At 34.6% G+C, this 20619-nt stretch overlaps 1 protein-coding gene across 5 annotated transcripts in view; it reads right to left on the bottom strand.

Moving 5' to 3' along the window:
- WDR11 (WD repeat domain 11) overlaps nucleotides 1-20619 on the bottom strand; it is a 49583-nt gene that overhangs the window by 20610 nt on the left and 8354 nt on the right. For 2 of the 5 annotated variants that reach the window (XM_068399632.1, XM_068399637.1), the window contains exons 4-14: nucleotides 19911-20084; nucleotides 18616-18802; nucleotides 16491-16656; nucleotides 15706-15820; nucleotides 14569-14764; nucleotides 12932-13035; nucleotides 11592-11771; nucleotides 9696-9780; nucleotides 4376-4482; nucleotides 1817-1892; nucleotides 204-312 (exon numbers count right to left, since the gene is read on the bottom strand). In XM_068399632.1, the coding sequence (XP_068255733.1) occupies nucleotides 204-312; nucleotides 1817-1892; nucleotides 4376-4482; nucleotides 9696-9780; nucleotides 11592-11771; nucleotides 12932-13035; nucleotides 14569-14764; nucleotides 15706-15820; nucleotides 16491-16656; nucleotides 18616-18802; nucleotides 19911-20084 (1499 nt within the window). The remainder of the gene's footprint in view (nucleotides 1-203; nucleotides 313-1816; nucleotides 1893-4375; nucleotides 4483-9695; nucleotides 9781-11591; nucleotides 11772-12931; nucleotides 13036-14568; nucleotides 14765-15705; nucleotides 15821-16490; nucleotides 16657-18615; nucleotides 18803-19910; nucleotides 20085-20619) is intronic. The other 3 variants (XM_068399633.1, XM_068399635.1, XM_068399636.1) reach the window with 3 other exon arrangements.

Raw genomic sequence — 20619 nt, 5'->3', positions numbered from 1 at the left:
CTGTGGATGCCCCTCCCTGGCAGCATTCAAGGCCAAGCTGGATGAGGCTCTGAGCAACCTGGTCTAGTGGAAGGTGTCCCTGCCCATTGCAGGGGGGTTGGCACTAGATGGTCTTTAAGGTCTCTTCCAACTCAAACCATTCTACGATTCTATGATTCTGTACTACATTTTACAAAGAGTAGGTAACAGTTTTTATTCCTTACCAAAGCAGTCGCTGTAGGGAAGTTTTTAGACATTTCTCTGAGCAGAGTGCATGTTCTGACATCCCAGATCTCCAGTGGTTTGTCTTTAAATACTACAGCTAGATACTGCCTAAAACAAACAAGAATTTACTGTATCAAAAGTAATCATTCCATTTTAATTTGAGCATTTTACTTCACACGTGTTGTTCATATCAGCACTCCAGAAACCCTCAAAAACTAAGAGAAAGCAGAGTAAATTAATCTGGCTCAAATCCCAGTCTGAAGCTTGTGATTTCCTTGAGTTTCTGAGGTGCACAAGAGTGTCTGAAAAAGAGTCCTCCTTCAACGCTAAAAGAATTAGAAAATTGTTTAGGTGGTACTGCTCAGTTGCTGTAAAGGAGACAAGGGAAGGAATTCAGAGAAAGCAGCAGCACCTCTAATTTAGCCATATTCAGCCTAAGTTGATGACTGAACAAGATACCAGAAAGACATACCAAGACTGTAGGCTGGACAGACTTTTTTCTCTGCTCCAGACACATGCCACTTTCCTAATCCAGTGATAAATGAACATAAAATCCTCTTACACTAAACCACTTGTCAGTCATGTCTTCAGCCCTTTTATCTGTGGAGCTGGACGAGTAAAACACCTTCAATCTACCACTTTTCACATGTAATTTGAAAATACAGAAAGGCTCTGCAGCTATATGTACTCTTCTCAGCTGCATTAATATCTATTCAAATGAACTATCCTTTCTTGTTCTCACTTAACATTCTAGTCTCTTCATCTAAGCCCACGGCTGTTCTTAATTTTTAATGTATTAATAAGACCATTATATGGTTGAACTCTTCCAAATTCTCTGGAACACATACATACTTCTGAAAAGATTCCTATGCAAGCTAGAGAACATTAATTCTTTTCCTTCACTGTAAAGAAAAAAATGTTTAAAATTTAGAGACAATGCCTTATTAAATTCAGCACTACTTTAATTTCATTTACACAGGAAAGTAAAGTAATCTCACATAGTACTACTGTTATTTTTGATACTATAAAGACCAGGGCCTCCTGCCACAGGCCTGATCTCAAAATAAGCAGGATTTGACAGTAAACAATGTGGCCATTTATCAGCTGACTTCTCAAACAACTATATCTCACATCTAGTTTTCCAATAGACAATTATTTATAAAGGTGTGAAACACATACTTAGAAAAATTAATAAACATGAAAGATCATCGCACCTTTAATGCCAACTTTCTGGTTTTAAGTAAGGCTTAAATTATAGAAAAGGGAATTAACTCATAACCATGAAAGTTGACAAAAATTGTTCAGCACTTTTATTCTCCCTAATATTATCAAAATGTCCATTCAGTGAACACAATTCTTAAAAGAACTAAAATATTAACGACTGATCTTACAATGTGATTGGACCCTGAAGTGACAAAGTCAATCACAGAAACATTCACCGCTTTTGCACTTTGAACTGATATACATAAGTATTTTTCTCTTGATGCTGTTGCACATTTTTCTATACTCTCTGGAGTGTTTTTTCCTGGAATTTCTATTACTTCTATTAAGTCATGAGGATCTTCATGCAGTACAGTAAAATTTATAATCTTCACAAGGCTAATCTACTTACTTCAAATGAGACACCTTTATCATTTCAATAGCTGGCTCATCGTTGCCTCGCTCCCCACGAAATGCGATGCTCCTGCCTGCAACACAAAAACAACATGGGGGGAAAATAGAAATAGTTACTAAACTAAATATAAATACAGAAATAGTTTATAAACTATTCTGTTTGTGAAAAGAAATAGTTTACAAACTAAACTAGCACATCTCCAAGTAACTTGCTGTACCTTACATTACTCTTGTCATTGTCGAAGTTTTACTGTGTTACAAAGGACCAAATATAATACAAACTCTAATATAATACCTGACTCACTTCCAAAGCACAACTACTGAAACTGATGCATCATCAGCATCACATAAACAGAGAGAGAGTTCAAAGCGTTATTATTTTCCACTCAAAACCAATGAGATACACTCTCAGTTCCCCAAAGAGAAAAATTCATTAGTAGATTTCAAGTTTCATAAGAGAAATTAACTCTGCCATAAACTGAGTTGGAAAGTATTTCCATGGTGAAGTATTAACTCATTCTACACTTAGCAAAACCATTCCCTCTTTCTTTCCAGCTAAAAGAATAAACCCTAAGAACTTATAATATTATCTTACCCCCAACAAAATTTTCACCCACCTATACAAAGTGTTACAGAGTTAAAGGTGTTATACACATCACACAGAATCACAGAATCAATCAGGTTGGAAGAGACCTCTGGGATCATCGAGTCCAACCTTTGACCTAACACCATTGTGTCAACTAGACCACGGCACTAAGTGCCACATCTAGCCTTTTCTTAAGCACCTCCAGGGATGGTGACTCCACCACCTCCCTGGGTAGCCCATTCCAATGCCTAATAACCCTTTCTGTGAAGAAATTTTTCCTAATGTCTAACCTGAACCTCCCCTGGCACCGCTTGAGGCTATGCCCTCTAGTCCTGTTGCTAGCTGCCTAGGAGAAGAGGCCAACCCCCACCTCACTACAACCTCCTTTCAGGTAGTTGTAGAGAGCGCTAAAATAAATAATGATATACGAGGACCAGGGTATCACAGAATCTCCTATGCAAGTTTCATTCTCCTTAGCTTTCAAGGAAAATTCAAGTCTTCAAACTTTAGCTAAATTACTTATCTTACGCCAATTATGTGAATAAATCTAGTTATCAACAATGCTAGTTAGAGCTCTCATGTCAGAGGTCAGGCTACAGGAAACCTTCCAGCTCTATCTTCTTCATTAATGATCAAACATCACAGGAATGTTCTTCCTTATTGTTGTTCAGAAATGTAATGAGAATTTTGTCAAAGTGTTCATGAAGTAAATACAAATCAGCACAGCTTTCCTAGAGCTAAAATAGAAAGTTGGGCTAATTAGTGATGGAGGACCCAATGATTAAACAGTTAAGTAGCTGTGCCTTTCTTGTAAATTTTAGAAGAGGAAAAGTAACATTTTTTAAGTAAAACATATGCCAAGGTGTCAGATATTCATATTTACTTGGAACTTGGTTGCTGCAGAAATATTGAGCTTTTATCACTTATATTTATACTGATTTACAAGCTGAATGAAAAAACAAAATCCTATTTTACAGGAAATGAATTTTCTAAAGTACCTATCTTTTCTGTTTTGATTTTAAACAAATGAACAAAAGACATTATGAGGAAAAAAATTACAATATTAATATGTTAAAAGAATATCCTCTTTGTGCAGCACCCTGTAAATACAAAAATTGAGTCTTTTCTATAAGCTTAAAAAAACCCCGACACTTTATGCTACATAAAGCAATTCAGAATTAGCCATGTGTTACAAGATTCAGGCTCTTCAATTAGAAATTAAATGGCTCCAGGTTTTCCCATTCAAAAAGAATTTAAAATTATTGAAGTGCTTCCTATTTTGGGCTGTCTAATCCTCCAAATTATACCTCCTACTATCGTGCAAATATTGAACTCAATCACAAATATATTTGTCATCCATTATAGGCCAGAGTAGTTGAAACACACATAATCTGACTGTTAGTTTTGCTATCAACTGTATCTTTCAAAAAGTTTTTATTTTTTAACCCTTCCAATTCTTTACAAAAGTATCCAATTTCATTATTAAAATATCCATTTTACATTCATACACACACTCAAATTCTGGCCACGGGTCTGGCCTACCTTAAAAAATTATCTGTTGCTGATACAAACCACAATAATTGGTTCAACATTATTTCAGGTGCACATGAAACAATGAGTGCAGACTGTGATAAAACACATTTGGAAATACATGCATTTTGTGAACAAGACACACCAATACCCATACTGTGTGAATGCTCCTAAACCTCCTGCTGACACATACTCACTCTTCCAATAAGTCCAAGCCACAGACATCTCTACAAAGGTATTGTTTCAAGTCTGTCTGCAGAGCACCAGATGGAAAAAATTATGTGGTTTCACAAGGACATATGAGCAGAACCAGCTAAAATGCCTCTAATATTTTATTTTGTCATGACAACAGAAGAAAGAAAAAAAGTAGTAAGAACTTCTGTTTGTCACTCCTCAGCAAATCTGTCAGCCTCTTGTACAGATTTCTCAGGAAATACTAACCTGTTGGTAGGTCCACCAGCTGCAGCTCATTCCTTACTAGCCCCAGATTGTTAGGTGTTGAGGTGGCAAAGGAAATAAACCCAGTCAGGCTTATCCACTCGATTCCCCTGTCATCAGAAGAGAGTATATGGAGCATATTAGCCAACAGATTCCAATGGCTAGAAAATAGCTTGGACTGAAGTACAATAATTTTTTTTCATGCATATTCTTCATTTGAAAACAGCACAGAAGTAATTTTCTACTTCTTCTGGAAACACTATATTTAAGCATAAAAAGAAGCTACGCATTTACAACTATGATGTAAATATAAAGTTACCAAATAAAATTAAAGAACAGCTTTCTTTTCAGACTACATTGGTTCTTGTTTGGTTATAACAAAAATTTCAGTTAGAAACACTGGCAACTTTTGCGAAAATCCCTCACAGATACTCAGCACCAGAGTGGACAAAAGCACTGCTCTCATTAAATCAGTGATTTACCACATGGGAAGAACTATCATGTAACTCAAATTTGCCAGCATATAGAAAGAGAAAACTATTCATACAGATAGCAGGGTGAGAAGACGTGATTTTTTCAGTCCAGAGAGAGAAGAAACAAAGATGATAAAATAAAACAGACCCTAAAGAGATTTCAAAGGCTATCATGAACTGAAAACCTGATATTTATTTTTTGTTCTTTCAGAACATGTCAAGGCAGCCACAAACCAAATTACCTTGAAGTCTTGCAAGGGTGTAAAGTTCCACTGTATATAACATATAGTCAGCACATATAGATTCTAAGCAAATTCTTGACATATACCACTGGCCACAGAAGGATAGAAAGCAGCACTAGGTGGTACTGTTCCAAAACGAGAGTCCTCTCCGTCCCCACATGCTTTGGGCCAGCATAAATTGCTGAGTGCTTTATCTGTGAAATAAATCAAGGAACTAATCTAAAAGAAAATGGGGACTGTTCTAATACATACATATGCCCAGGTTCATTTTAACACAGTTAAAAGGATTTAGGTTTTCCTCAAATCCTTCAAACGCAGATTACTTAAGAACTACTTTCAGGACAACTAAGTCTTCTGCTACATCTGTTGTAAAATCATGGTCTGTTTTGCAAGAATATATGTGAAATACGAGAAAGATAAATAACAGTATTTATGATTTACTGTCAGTAAATCCAACTCACACTGTTCTAAGTAGAAGTTCCTTAAATGCAATGTAGATGAGCAAAAGCAAAAAGCACTCCCATAATATTTTCCACATACAGGTTAGAGCCATATTTTTCTATTTTTTTTTTGTTTTGTTTAAGCTTTAAAAAAATGGGAAGCTTTATTCCTAAGTCCTCAAGTAAAGTTAAAAATTTAGGACCCAGTCCTTTTACCACCAGGACCTATGAAAGTTCAACCAATAATTTCAATCAAAATGAGAAGTATTCAATTATTAATTGAAACATTATAGGAATGACTGACTAGAAATCTACAATTGCAATAATGTGTGACACTGCAAGTCTCCAAAGAGTCGTAAATACAGGGAGCTTTCTGAAATGGAAGAAATATGAATTCTGACATCTTTCTAATTTTTATCTATTATTCTACTATTTTTTTGGAAAAAGCACAGACTACTCGTAATGCAGTTATTGCCAGCCATTATTCACCGTTCTCATTCAAAGACCTGAGGCATTTTCTATACTTCTTTCATCAGCTCAGATTTAACAGGACAAGTCCTTTTTCTTCGCTGCTGGCTGGCCATCTGTCAATACCAATAAAAATCTACAGAAACCCAAGACACTTATAACCAAACGGAAACCTTAGCTTAGCTAAATGCTTGCACCTGAAACAATGTAATTTTTTTTTATTGTCATACATGTAAATTGAGGATCTGAAGACAGTGGTTCGAGTTTTCATGAAGGAAACAAGTAACGTCTTCCCTATTGAAACATCTCCGTTTACAAAATTTCCTAATTCTATTAGACAAAGATGTGTTTTATTAAGGGTTACATTCAGCTGTAAACCATTTCTCAGACTGGATCCATTCTTTTAAAATATGAAATTCAGGGATTCTATACATTCAACTCATCTCAGTTACTTCAGGGGTAAGATTCAGTTGTTTTGATTAGTGTTTCCAATGCAAACAAATTATAGAGTGCATTGAAGCGGATAAAAACATAAATGACTCTTCTAGTTGGGAATGGATTGTTGTGACTCTATGACAAGGCAGCTGCTTCTCAAATTAATCATAAGAATAACAAGAAAAAGAGAAAGGTAAAACTGGAAATAATATCTTAAAGAAAACTATTAAAATCTCAACCATATTATCAGAAAATACTCTCACCCTCAAATTTTATTATTTAAAAAGAATTTTCCTTGAACTTCAAAAGTATTTCTATGGTCTACATGTCCAAAAGTGAACGTCAGCAATGGAACAAGTTTTTCTTTTTAAGAAGAGGAAGGTGAAGAAAAAGAACTTACAATTAAGTGCTGAACATGGTACATCTGAGATAATTGTACGTCCTGTAATGAAGACTTCAGAATTCAGTGCCAAATTCACAGGATTTCATTGCAACACTGCTTACGCTTGTCACGCAATGCATATTTGCTAATGCACAGAAATAAATCTAGCATACCAACACCGGTGTGACAGAAGTGGTAGGCATTTTTCATTCGTCTTTCTCTATGTGAGGAAAGTTTTGTTAAGGTGGTGATGAATGTTTGCAAAGCAGTCTCCCAAAGGGGAGTCAGCTTAAATTCAACTGCTAAAACTCGGATGTAATGCAGTAATTTTCAAGTTTTGCCTGCAGGCCACACATATTCGTGTTACAGTCAGTGAGACTTGAGTTTTAAAAATTAAAGCTGTTGCAACCTTGAACTTGCTGAGCTTCAGTGAAAACGAATGAGAAGCACTGCTGTAGTCACAGTTATCTATCTATCAGAATAAGCAAAAGCAGCACTGAGAGGCATTGCAAATGCACCACTTTCACTGAACTAGAAGATACATTGCAGGCATTTTATTTACATGTCTCAAATACATTCTCCTCTTCATTGAAGATCTATTATTATTTCTTGTCTTACCACAATAGCTTAGATTGCTCCAATTAAAAGACAGAACAAGTATCAGACTTCATGGTTCTTCTAATTCCTCTTAGTAGTAAGAATTAATTGCACTTCTCTGTATCCTGAAGGAAGAAAGACTGACCTGCTCACAGCTGCTTTCAGCCAGCACACATTCTAGTCTCCCTGTTTCTTCCCCTCACTTATGCTCCTAGCAGTAGCCTGATTGACTTTTCCTATCTGTGTGCTCTGAAGCATTTCTGCTGCTTCTTGCCTCGCTCTCCCAATAAAAATCTAATTAAACTCAACAGAAAAGTATTTACTCACATAGTTCTAAACAAATAGTGAAATAGCTAAGTAATAACAACAGACAAAATGAATATTCAAGGTTACACAAGTATGAACTATCTTAAATGGAGGACAGAAAAACAATTTGCCCTACTCCTAATCACAATAAAGAACTGCAAAGTTTAAAAATAGTGAAAAAAAAAAGCAAGTGACTATATATGTAGCTTCTAAAAAAGAACACTTTAATCTCAAAAAAAAAAGTAAATTGCTAGCAATTAGACGACTCAGTGGCCATTATTTTCGTACAGTTGATACGTAAAGGACAGCTGCCATTCCAAAGACCTTATTTTTATTATATTCTCTTCTTAAACTTACAAGGCACTGAAAACTCTGCTAGCCTTGAGTTACAATTTCGGGGTATTCTTAATTACATACTAAAATAATGGTGTTCCCTGAAGGTGTATTTTCAGTTAAAACTGAAATAGAAGCATTACCCAATCTGTTTGTGTTTTAGAAGTAAAGAAAGAATTCCCATAGAAAGAAAAACTGTTGCACTCCATGAATATTAATTTAAAAAAATACTGTGCTTTATTCTACATTGCTTAAAGCACTCCCTTGAACTTGTAAAAATTATGCAGAAAGTCACTCAGACCATTAAAAGCAGGACTGAGGCAATTAAAACAAATACTTAAGACCTACCGAGGTAACAGCTTATGACTAAACAAAATTCACAATCATTTAAATTTTGTTCTAAAAATACCATTTGTGCAAGGACAGTTCCTAGACAATGTATTCAAAAGTTGCAAAACCTCTGCAAAGTGAAAAGCCCAAACTAATACTTCCAATAATACACAAAGCCTAAACAAAAGATAAAGAAATATTTTTCAAAAGCGTATTTCCTCCTGTCTCCCCATCTTCTTTTTGTTTTTGATTCTTTAATCTGTGAAATGTTAGTAGTGGTTTTAATTTTGAATTCTATAACCACCTTAATGAGAAAAAGCAGTATCCTCTTGTGCTGCATAACAGAACATAAAATGAAAACAATTTTATTGGTTAATGGTATGAAACAAGTCAAATGGTTTAGAACAGAAAGGGAAATTGTATTCTTACAGTGTCTACTAATCACACCACAAACGTAAATATACTTACGTGATTTTGGTGGTAGATTCAAAGCAGGTTTACATAATGAACTCTTAGAGTTATCTGTTCTCAGACATCTACACTTTTATCTTTTGGAGAATGAACAGTAAAATGAACACCTTACCCTGATGAAAGCTTCATGCCACAACTCTGGTACAAATTTTGACTAATATTACTACTAAAAATAAATATTTTATTTTCCATGCTTAAATCTGTCAAGAAATATGTATCCAGCAAGCACCATCTTGAATGTCTTTGCCATTAGTCATCCAAAAAGTTATGCCACTGCGTACACACGGTACAACAGCTTTAAAACTTACTCTGTTCCTTACTTAGGATGGATAAATACCGAGTCCTGTATTCGGTCTTTGAAATCTTTTAACGATAAAATTATTTTTACTTCAGTTAGGACTAGAACTGTCTCAATAGCAATTTCAGCCCCAAGGTGGCAAAGTAAATAAACCTCAGTGTACAAAACAGAATTATTTCAAAGGACACAATCTGTGAGTCGCAACAGTTATACAAATAAGACACCGTAATAAAGTTTCTTATCCTAAAAAGACTTCTTTGTACTCCAATGCACTAAAGAAACTGGAAGTAGTTGATATGCATCCTAGATCAGCAGGCAGAGATAAAATTCAAATATTTAGTTCAATGTAATTTTCACTCTAATTTAGACAGTGTGTTACTGCTTATACATAGCAAAGACACCGTTAAGACAGACTGCTCAACAGGCAATTTTCTTGAGCGTCATTAACAACGAAACAAGACATCGACATTGCTGGTACAACATTAGTTAGATGTTTTAATGTTTGTTTCCCAGAAGGATTATAGTAGGAATTAAAATTAAAACCTTACTTGACTTCACAGGAATGGATGCTTAACTCTTTGTGTAAGAGTCCACTTGTAAGGTGAAACACCAGGACAGAGCCATTACTTGTACCTATAAAGAGTGATTTTAAAAAAAAAAAAAATATATATATAGACTTGTTTTATTCTTCTCTTCCATACTTTAGTGAAAATGCAGGATTTACAACTATTTCTCTCTTTTTTCTTTTTTTTTTTAAACACCTGTAACTTATATTTTACAATTTTAGAAAAGGTATTTTGATTTCTAGTGCTTAAACCGTAAATATTAACCCCTCCAAGATTCTCTGCAGCCAGCGAAATCTATTTGGATCAAGACATTTTCCTGAACCTACTTGTAAAGCCTGCAGAAAATCTGTTCATTCTTCTTGCATTTTCAAAACATACCCAGTTGCAGGAGAAATGCATGTTTCTTTTTGTTTTGATTACTCAAGATGAGTAAATGCCCCACGAAAGAGTATTAACTGTTATCCACCAATAATCCCAGGGGAGAATCATGGCTAGATTTTACCAAATCATTAAAGCAATTCTGCTTTCTCATCCCTGAAATAATGACCTCTTCAAATTACAAATCAATAACTTAGTAGCTATTAGCTTCAATTAGAGCAAATACCTTCCGAAACACTGAAAGTTACAATTTTCTATTAGACACTGAGAAGACTTACTTTTCCTTCTCTTTTTTCTTTATACTCATATCAACTTCATTAAATACAACAATGGATACCTAACGAGCCTTTCAGGTACCTTAAGTCTAGAATGCTGCAGACCTTGCTGCCTACCTGTTAAGTTTCCTAATCTTTATATTTCACCTGTTTTAACAGCTACAGCTTATATAAAAATCGAAAGTTACATTTTAGTAGCATCACATCATGTAACAATAGCTTGCCTACATTTCGGAGCACTACTATTAATGGTACTTTTAGCTCAGTAATAATAGAAGTATTACGAGAACTGCACACACACGTATGTGGTTACAGCAATTTCACTACTGGAGTGAGATCCTCTTTGTAAGCTCCTGTGTAACATTCACCTTTGTGATCCCCCCCACCCTGTCCAAAAACCTAAGGCTCTATACCACAGGCAACCTTAGGAATAACAAAAAACTCCCACATCTGACTTGCAACAGGCACAGCCTTGACAGGGCAGCCGAGAATCAACTGCTATCTTAGGATATACCAAGATCATGTTTGAACAACCAAAATCTGGAGGTCTAATTTTACAACCTATTACAATCTTTAAACTACAGCATCTATGTGTCTACTGTTCCAATCCGCTGACCACAGAGAAAGACAGCAGCCTGCATGGATACATTGTGAAATCCCTGATGTGGTCTGAAAGAGTGTACCAGAAAAATCAGATTTAAATAGGAAGAACTCAGAGCTAATAAATCAGGTGCTCACTGGCAACTACTGTAATATCTAGATGAGTTAATTACATTTGTAATAAGACAGAATAGATTCATTCAGGAAAAATAACGTGCTTTAAGCATATTTTTAGGTACTCGCATCATAACAAAAGCACAATCTCTGTTAAGTTAATTTAGTTATTCTAGGGACGTAGTGCTGCAGGAGTCCGTATTTAGTGATATTCAGAAGGAAGTGAGAGCAGCATGTAAAACACTGAGCATATCAACGGACCAATATTATAGTAAATGAAAGGATAAATACAAACTTGCTACTATATTGCAATTTTTCAAGTAGCAGCTCAAGGTAGTAAAAAAAGAATCCAAAGACTATCATGTATGGAAACTAATATAAGGGTCACTATTTGAGATGAGTTACAAAGGATCAAAAAAAAAGAATTTTTTTCTGTATTAGTAACTATATTTGTATTTAATCTAGAATTTAATATTTTCACAGCAACTAATAAACTATTCAAGATACTTACCAACAGCAAGGATTGGCTCATACTGTTTAAAGTTTTTTGTTGTAAGAGGTGGGCACATGCGGATAGCAAATGGAGGCAAAGGAAGTCCTGAAAGAAGTCCAGTCAGCAGAAATTTGAGGTGTACTTCTTGCAGAAAAGAACTTTTTAACTGTTCTTCTCCAGCAATTGTGCCTTGCCCTGCTTAAAAATGAAAGTTCTCGTTAGTATTGAATTTTAATCTGAGACGTTACAGAAAGTTATCAAACGCAGGAGTTTATAAAATAAAAATTACACGTAACCTAACATATACATTAGCAATGCTTATTTAAAGAGGCATTCCTTCCTGTTGAACTCTGTATCATAAAACATTTTGGAAGACTGCACTTCAACTAATTTCTCCAATACAACTTTCTTTCCTAACACTAATAAGGGAAGAAAAAAAAAGGGTGGGGAAGGAAGAGGGTAAAAAAAAAAGTACATACAACCATTTCAATCATCTTCCAGAATTCAAGGGTAGTTTCTATTTTTTTTCCTCTTTTTTTTTTTAAAGTTAGTTAAAAATATTTTAAAATGATTAGACCAAATCAAAGACTTATAGAGGTATAATGCCAAATAGTAAAAACAGTGCAGCCCACTGCTAGAAATACAGTGAATTTGCTCAGATACAACAATAAAGATGGGCACAAAGAAAATATAATTCCACTGCTGTACACCTTCTGCAGTCAGCTGTACCAGTCCAAGTGATGTAAAGTACAAAACAACAATAGCTATGATGTCAATGACTACAGGAAATGCAGATAAGAGAAAAATCATGCCCTAAATAACATATTTAAATACATGAAATAAAGGGCAAAGGAACCTCCCAGAGTGGTAAGCTGCCTGCACTAAACAATATAGACAACTTTTACCAAACCAAATGCAAATCTGCACCTTTGTATCTCTGAGCAGCATTAGTCACTTTTCCAATAAAAATTAGTTTTGAAACATAAAGGTAACCATGTTTATGGAACATTTCTCGATACTGAAGTGTTGGTTGCCATCTAGATTTCACAAGGATGGACTGTCTTCATCTGTTTAAGATTAATTTTTAAAAAGTGAGAGAGTTTTGCTCAAATTCCATTTTAAATTACTTTTTTTTCCTCACAGAAAATGAACTTTGAACATTGGTCCTCAACATAATATCCTCAAAAAGATTAATTTGGTAAGAATTCCTGTTTGCTAAGGAAGTTTTCTTTCAGAATTACAACTTAAATGCATAGAAAATAATTCTCACATATGTAGTTCTTAAGTAAACAAAGATGTACAATGATCCAAAAATCCTAGAAATGAGTATTAGTAATATGAGCAAAAGAAATTCTTACCAATCATGTTGTCTAATGAGAGGTCTGGAAGTTTATTTTGGAATGCTCCTACAGGAATTCCACAGAACGAGACTGGGGAATACAAAGGTGATGCACTTGAACTGCTGTAAAAGAAAAGAAAACAAGTTCCTAATACAAACTGGATCATCTGTTGACTTAGGTCCTCGATTTTGGTTTTTTTCCCCAGGTTGTTCTTTCAGTATTCCTATCACTTATTACTTGCAGAATATTTTGAGAAGGTTATTCCCACCATCAACTTCCATGAACAACTGTACCAGGAGATAATGCACACAAAAATGAACAAAATTTAAAATAACTTTCATCTTCCTTACAGTGGTATTTGTAAATAACAGAAAAACAGACAGATGTATCCCTTGCTCTAAAGCATACCTAAACTTTGAATGGAAGCTTTTAAATCTATTTTGTATTAATATGTACAGCTATGTTAATGAATACAGCTAAGGAACAATCATAAATATTTTGTCATTTAAGAACAGATTCTGACTGCATCCAGCTGTACACAAAAATGCAACTTAAGGCATGTACAAAGCCTTTTTCTTTAAAATCTCACTTTAGCAGACTTTGAGTTCAAATTTTAATTAAGACCATCAAATCCAGTAGGATCAAGAGCTAATGGAGGAAGACTCCTTCAAAATCCATTAAGGACTCTGTGCCAACTAGAAATATGCTTTACTTTTCAGTAAAATCCAACCATATCCAGAATCCTCTAGGCTCAGTGGTTCTTATTATTACATTTTTCCTGGTTATACAATCATGACAAAAATCAATGTTTTAGCAATGAGCTTAACAATCCAAGAAGTAAAACCCAGCAACATACAGATCCTAAACGGCTCTCTTGGATACGCACCACAAAAAATCCATCCAACAGTATTTTTGGGAACATCAAAAATAAAAACATTAAATCACTCATGAGCAACAAAAGGATCTATGTTGAAAATCTGGTACTTCTGACATGTAAAAGCCTACTGAGAATTCTGTATTTCTTTTAAGGCAGTAAGTTATTTATTTTATTCAGTAGTAGATTAAAAGTTTATTGCAGCAGAATGACCATAATACACTGAACATTCGAAGGACTATATTACTTCATACAGTACTTTCAGAGACTGCACAAAATCTAAAATGCTAAAGGCTTTGTATATAAAAATATTATATTCCAGCCACCTACTGTGCAGCCTCATATTGCTTTGTGTCAAATTCACACAAATCTAGAGAAAACCTTCCCCCTACTAAAAAAGTAGTCCTTTACAGACTCATTTGCTGTCTTTCCATTCCCGAGGAAAATTATACAGTCTGAAGAAAGCCAAATTAGAAGAAAACATTCCCCCAAAATAACGTGAATATTCATTCCCATCTTTTGTTTCCTTATTCCAACCACTTAGTATGGAATTATTTTTTAAAGAAAGAAGAGTAAATACAGTTCCTTCACTTCCCCAAAGCAAGGGAACTAATCTATTTGGATCATATATTTTGTTCCTCTCCCTTTCATTCATACACGTGTATAGCACGTCACACTACCACGCACAAAAGGACACCACTTTTAGAATATAATTAAATACTACATGCCACTTGTAAATGTAACAGATTGAAGCTTTGATAAGAAAAATAAATGCCATTACCTGTTACGCACATTTCTGCCAGAAATACTGGACTTCAACTCCCAGATCATTACCCTGCCATCACTGACTATGAGAGCTGCAGAATTCTCATTCACTGGGCAACACACCATACTGAAGGGTCGAACTGTTTTTGTGACCCTGATTGCATCACACTGACTTCTTAAATCATAAATCAGCTCCTGAACTGGGTCTTGATCTGTAACATCAATGTCCCACAGGAGAAAGACAATTAGAATGGAAAACATACGATGTGAACAATCAACAGAGGTAGATTTGCAGAATGACTGAGCTCTTTGCTTGAAATCCACATGCTTCCTGTGCAACAATTAGGAAAAATAATCAAAAACTATATATAGTTGATCTTGCTGTATACAACACAGCTTTTAAAAGTTATCCAAAATGTAACTTTGTCTTTAAAATATCTTATTCCACATGAATTTTGCAAAAGCTAAAAAATTACTGTTTCGTATCTGGGCAGAAAGTGCATCTGCTCTCCACAATCCAAAACTCATTTGGTTTATTGGTAAACCTGGAAGCAAGTAATGTAGCTCACTAGAAATCACCAAACTGCCAAAACCAAAACAAACAAACTGTAACCAAAAGAATAATTTCTTTACATTTACAGAACTATGTTTTCCCTTCTTTCTTCCAGTCTCCTCCATTATATTTAAAAGGCCATTCTTAGTAACATTTTATAAGAGACAAAGTTTTAATAATTTAGATTTTCATCTAAGTTTAAGCCCATGTCTTAGTTCTAAAATCAATTCTTCCTACTGACCAAATGACTTCCAAAACCTCGTGTCTGCCTGAAAAATATGTTTTTTCTTAAAAAGAACAAACTAAGCATCTTTTATCTAAAACTTTCTTGTGCATGTGACTGTGAAGACACTTCATAATTAAAGTATTATTTAGTGATAAAAGAGTTTTCAGGATATTAATATCTTTGCACTAAATTTCAGGGAAGTCAAAAACAATTTTGGGAAAATGCAGCATAAATTTAAACTTAATGTATAAGAAAAAAAACTACTATAAGGGCTGTAATTCACCATCCTGTATGAGGTGTGATGGTTAATATTGTTGTTAAAATATTAAAATACCTCAAAGTTCATTTCTGAACATTTTTGACACAAAACTTACCTGGCTCTTCATTTGGAGTTCCAGTTATACTGCAGTTAGCTCTGCGAACTCTTAAAGTTATACAACCATTTTCATGTAGGCAAAATAACCCATCACGCTGAAAACAAGGAATTACCTAGGTAAAGAGATACCACATTATATTGGGTTTTCAAAATCTTATTCTTTGCAAAGTACATTTGCAAATGAACATATAATTTCTGATGTATAAGCAAGTCACTAAAAATGTCACCATTTTTTGCAACACTTCAATGAATTTCTTTAGCTACAGTACTTGTGACTAAAAGTCAATTAATTTGAGAAATTCATTGAAAGTTTTTGTTTGAATTGTTTGCTGATATGGCTGATATATATTCTTTTTAGCTATCACTTTTTTTAAAAAAAAAAACAACTTTCTTTTTTGGTATCAGAATTCATGATTCCAAGAGAATACAGATGCTTCAAGAAGACCTCAGACTAGACTTAGCTGTCTGATTAAGCAAAAGCAGATGCTCAGCGAACTAGTATTAACTTGTGTGTAAGCAGCTTAACCACCAGAGAACAAAACATCCTTTTTCCACAGCACTGTTTCAATACTGGTAACTTTTGTAACACCACAAAATGAATTGGGTTTGCTGCAGAGTTCAGAAAACTAAATTAATGCTTGGTTCAGAGGAAATTTTTCCCCCTGGTGAGCTAACTTCTTTTCATCCTTCCATCAATCAAAACACAACTATCAGTGGGTCATGAACTTACACATGATCTTAATAAACTATTACAATGATAGAAACCAATCAAATTTTCATTACCTGTAGGAAAGGCACACCTGTTCTTTCAATTGCAATCACACCCACTGTCTGATTCACTTCCAAGTCAAGAATCAAAATTTCTCTGGGATACAATAACAGCATGTAGTTTCTTTTGGAAGGCAAATATGATAACTGAAGACAGTCATTGAGTGTTACAGACTCAGCACTGCAAAACATCAGATATAAACTTTAATCAAGTTTAGGATAAACAAATACTTCAAGTTCAAAATAAATTTAACAGTATAATTTTTCCTGCAGCTGCAATTTTTCAAGTATTCCCTATTTTCCTCACTAGGGAACTGTAGATTTCCATTTAATTGTTACGGCAGTGCAAAGCATCACTGACTTTTCTTTAAAAGACACACAGACTGTTGACTTTTGTCTAAATAAGATTATAGAGTGACTTTTAAAATAATATGTAATTCAAATGGAACAAGTGTAATTCTTGCACATCTCAAATACAAAGCAATTAAATTACAAACCGTGCTAGCTGTCACAACATTTACTGGTATTCATGGGAAATTACCCTTAAACATACTACTTACTTCAATTTTTATATTATTATGCATATTACTTCATTTTGAAATGAACAGAACTAGCCTATCCAGAATATTAGTCTCCAAACTCAAAGAAAGCAGCAAAGAGTAGGAATGTTCATCATTTGGTTGATTGTTAACAGGAGATTGGCAGCAACGTAAAGAGGTTCCTTTAGGTACATGCAATCCAGTGAACTGTATTCAAGTCACATAGAAGACAACCATCCTCATACTGTGCTCAGGTTGAAGGTCTCTGAACCGATTTAATGTATCATCCCTTTGAGTGGTTTTGTTTGGTTTTAATCTCCTCATTCTACCACACACTAAACCCTCCTTACACTCTTCTTGAATCTCGTTCCTTGCTTCAGGAGTATTATTCACCTTTTCTCTGCAATCACTTCCCTGACAATCTCCTGCTCCTCTTTCTCCAAGGTTTCCCTAAACTAATATAAAACCAGACAAACCATTGCTGTTACAATTGTTTCTTCCCCTTTTCCCATTCTACTCTTTTCAGGTGTTCTGGATGGAAAAGGAAGGAGAAAAGAGAAGACCATCATACCCTTGGCAATATTCATATACAACTTAAAATGCAATCAGGAGAATGGAGAAAAATAATATCTTTGTTCATCTGCTGTCATTACAGAACATATGTAAGGCTGCAGCAGCATAGGTACTATCTCAGTATTTGCAAATCAGGTGTTCTGTCTGATGCAGCACACATCAGGCATTATAGAACACCAAATGCCAAGATCATGCCTCTTAGCTTCATACAAAAAATCACGATTTCTTAAATGATTACCAGAGGAAGTATCATCAAGTCTGCTCCCCAGTTTGCAATTTAAACACCGTATTAAAACAGAGTATAAATTTCATATCTGTACTAAATTTGGGTATCAAGTGCTAACTGATAATACAGTGTCATTAGTTTGTTCTCGAATTCGCTAGACACTCGAGAAATACTTTATTACTCAAATAGAAAGTACAAAAGGAAACAAAGAATTACACCACACAAAAGAAAGTGGTCTAGACAATTTCTAACAAAAAAAATATTGCAAAATGCAACAACTTTAGTTTTAAAAAGTCAGAAAACAGACAAATGTATGAATTCTAATTTTATTTATACACTATTCACTTAAAAATGCCTCCTACTGCAGTATCATGTACAACATCAGAATGACAACTCTTCTCAGGTATCAGTACTTACAGAATTTTTATTCTCTTATTATATCCCTTCTCATCCTACAATTAAAATGAATTACATTAGCCCACTTTCATCTTTTTTTTTTGTCCCCTAAGATGTTTCTGAATTTACACCTGCACGAAAATCTGTTAGTGAAGGGAGAACATTATGTCATTAACTTATGTAAAACATGCTGGGATGATATGGCTGTTTCTATGAACAGAACTGAATGAATGACCGTCAATGTTACATCCTCACATAATGTCCTCATATAGGACATCCAACCATCCGCCTACCTCAATGAATTTTCTTTTATAAAACGAATTATCTTATAGACTTTAATTTAATTGTATCTATAAAATATACAGGTATACAAAACATTATCTGAGATGAAATATTGGCAACCCACCTTGGTTTTTCATTACTGATTAAGATTTTGACTTTATCAAGGGCCTTTTTGGCCCCTGTGGCAGCAGCCAGCTTGTTGTGAGAAGGACTGGAATGGGGACTAGAGATGTAAACTTTCTTCCCTGAGCTGACAGGAGCTTTGGAAGGAGAGAAGTCGGAGATGAACACTATTCCTTCACTGGTGAGCACTGTACCAAGAAAAACAATTTTTATTATAGCAAAATACAATCTGCAATTTGATTATGGTGTTTCATTTTAATGACATTTTGGTGGGGAGAAATGCTAGTAACTTTAATAATACTGTATTAGGTAGAAAACTCGTAATTCTAGACAACCAGCACCTTCTACTGAAAGAGTTGCAGATGGTCCATTACAATTAATTATATCCACTAAACTAAATTTTTCAAAATTAAGTCTATACTAAAAAAATACTGTGGGTGTTACCTGCAGAAACCTCTTGTTTCTTCAGTACAGTTACTCTCTCTCATCAGCTATCCTTCTTTAAGCTTCAGAATACAAATAGAAGGCAGCGTTGCCCACATTGTCTGTATCACCATTTTTTGTTCTCATACACAGCATGGCTCATTAACTCGCATTATTTACGTTGCAGCATAAAGATTCAGATAAACTGTAAAGCTGTAGCTAAGATTTTACTTCATGTTTATAGAAAAAAAAAAAGGTGTTTTTTTTACGTTGAATGGTATGGTAGATTGAAAAAACTGCACTGTCTCATTATAGATCAGGAGTGATCAAGTTAAATTAAAGAATAAAATGGTGACTCTATTTCTCTTAGCTTCTTTCTGCTAAAATGTCAATAAATCTGCACTACATCCCCCTTGACATTTGAATTGCTTTTGAAACCGATACTCACAGTCTATTCCTTTAAAAAAAATCCTTTCTGTTGAAAATACCATTTACTCTTGGTCTACTCCTCTCACAGGATTCTCCCTCAGCTTTTATAGCTTTTTATGTCAGTTTAGCAAGGCTCTCTATACTTGGCTTCCTCCAGCTCCCTATCTACGTGCTTTCCACCTTCTTTACAAAGTCTCAGACATCTATTTTCAGATCTCTAACTTCTCATGCCTACTGTTCCCCTCCCCTCACACAATGGCATCTTATTTTAGAAGATTCCACATTGACCAAAGACTGCCCTCTCTTTGTTTTGAGACTTCTTCTTGGCATTAATGACATTATTCTCTCCAATCCATTACTTTAATCTCTATATTAACATTTTAGTTTAACACTTTTCCTGATCACCCATATTCATGTCACACTATTTTATACATGCAAACTTACAAGCTAAGTGTGATGGATCAAAGGGGTCAAATGAAAAAGACAGAATATTTTCAGCATAACTTTTCTTCCAAAGTTTGGTGCCTGTGTCTGCATTCCACAGTACAATATAGTTAGGTGGATGAACAGCAAGCAGTAAATCTCTAGAAGCATCTTGATTCCACAACCATTGCATGTCTGTCAAAACAAAGAAGGAACAACAAACAGTGAAATTAATTTTCAAAAAAAAGTTTGTTCTATTTTAAAACTATTGTTCTTCTGTAATATCTCATCTTTAAAGAAATGAAAAGTGACTTGTTAGTAACAAGACGTTTCTATTTCACAATTCTAAAAATAAGTTCCTTTTACAGCCTGTGTTTATGTTTTTAACAAGCAGCAATACATTGGGTTGCGCATGTCCACACACATGCGCACAACCCACTTTTGATCTGAAGAAGCTAGATCTTTTCATCCAGTGACTTCCTACCTGAAACAACATACTGCATTGTGCAGAACCACTGCAGAGTCAAAATGAACAGAACCATACAGCATCCCAATTAATATCTGGGATGACATCATGAACCATACACCATCCCAAATTAATATTTGAGATGGTATCAGTATTGGACCTGGAAACAAATGTCTTCTCCGCTTCAAATACTTTTTAACAGAGAGTCTTAAGTTTAAGAGTAAAATGAAACTGACTGTAACACACAATCAAGAATGCAAGTAC

This window comes from Nyctibius grandis, chromosome 4 (genome assembly GCF_013368605.1).
Source record: "Nyctibius grandis isolate bNycGra1 chromosome 4, bNycGra1.pri, whole genome shotgun sequence".
Classification (NCBI taxonomy): domain Eukaryota; kingdom Metazoa; phylum Chordata; class Aves; order Nyctibiiformes; family Nyctibiidae; genus Nyctibius; species Nyctibius grandis.
Note: the sequence above shows the minus strand (reverse complement) of the source record. Positions and strands in the feature narration are given on the sequence as shown.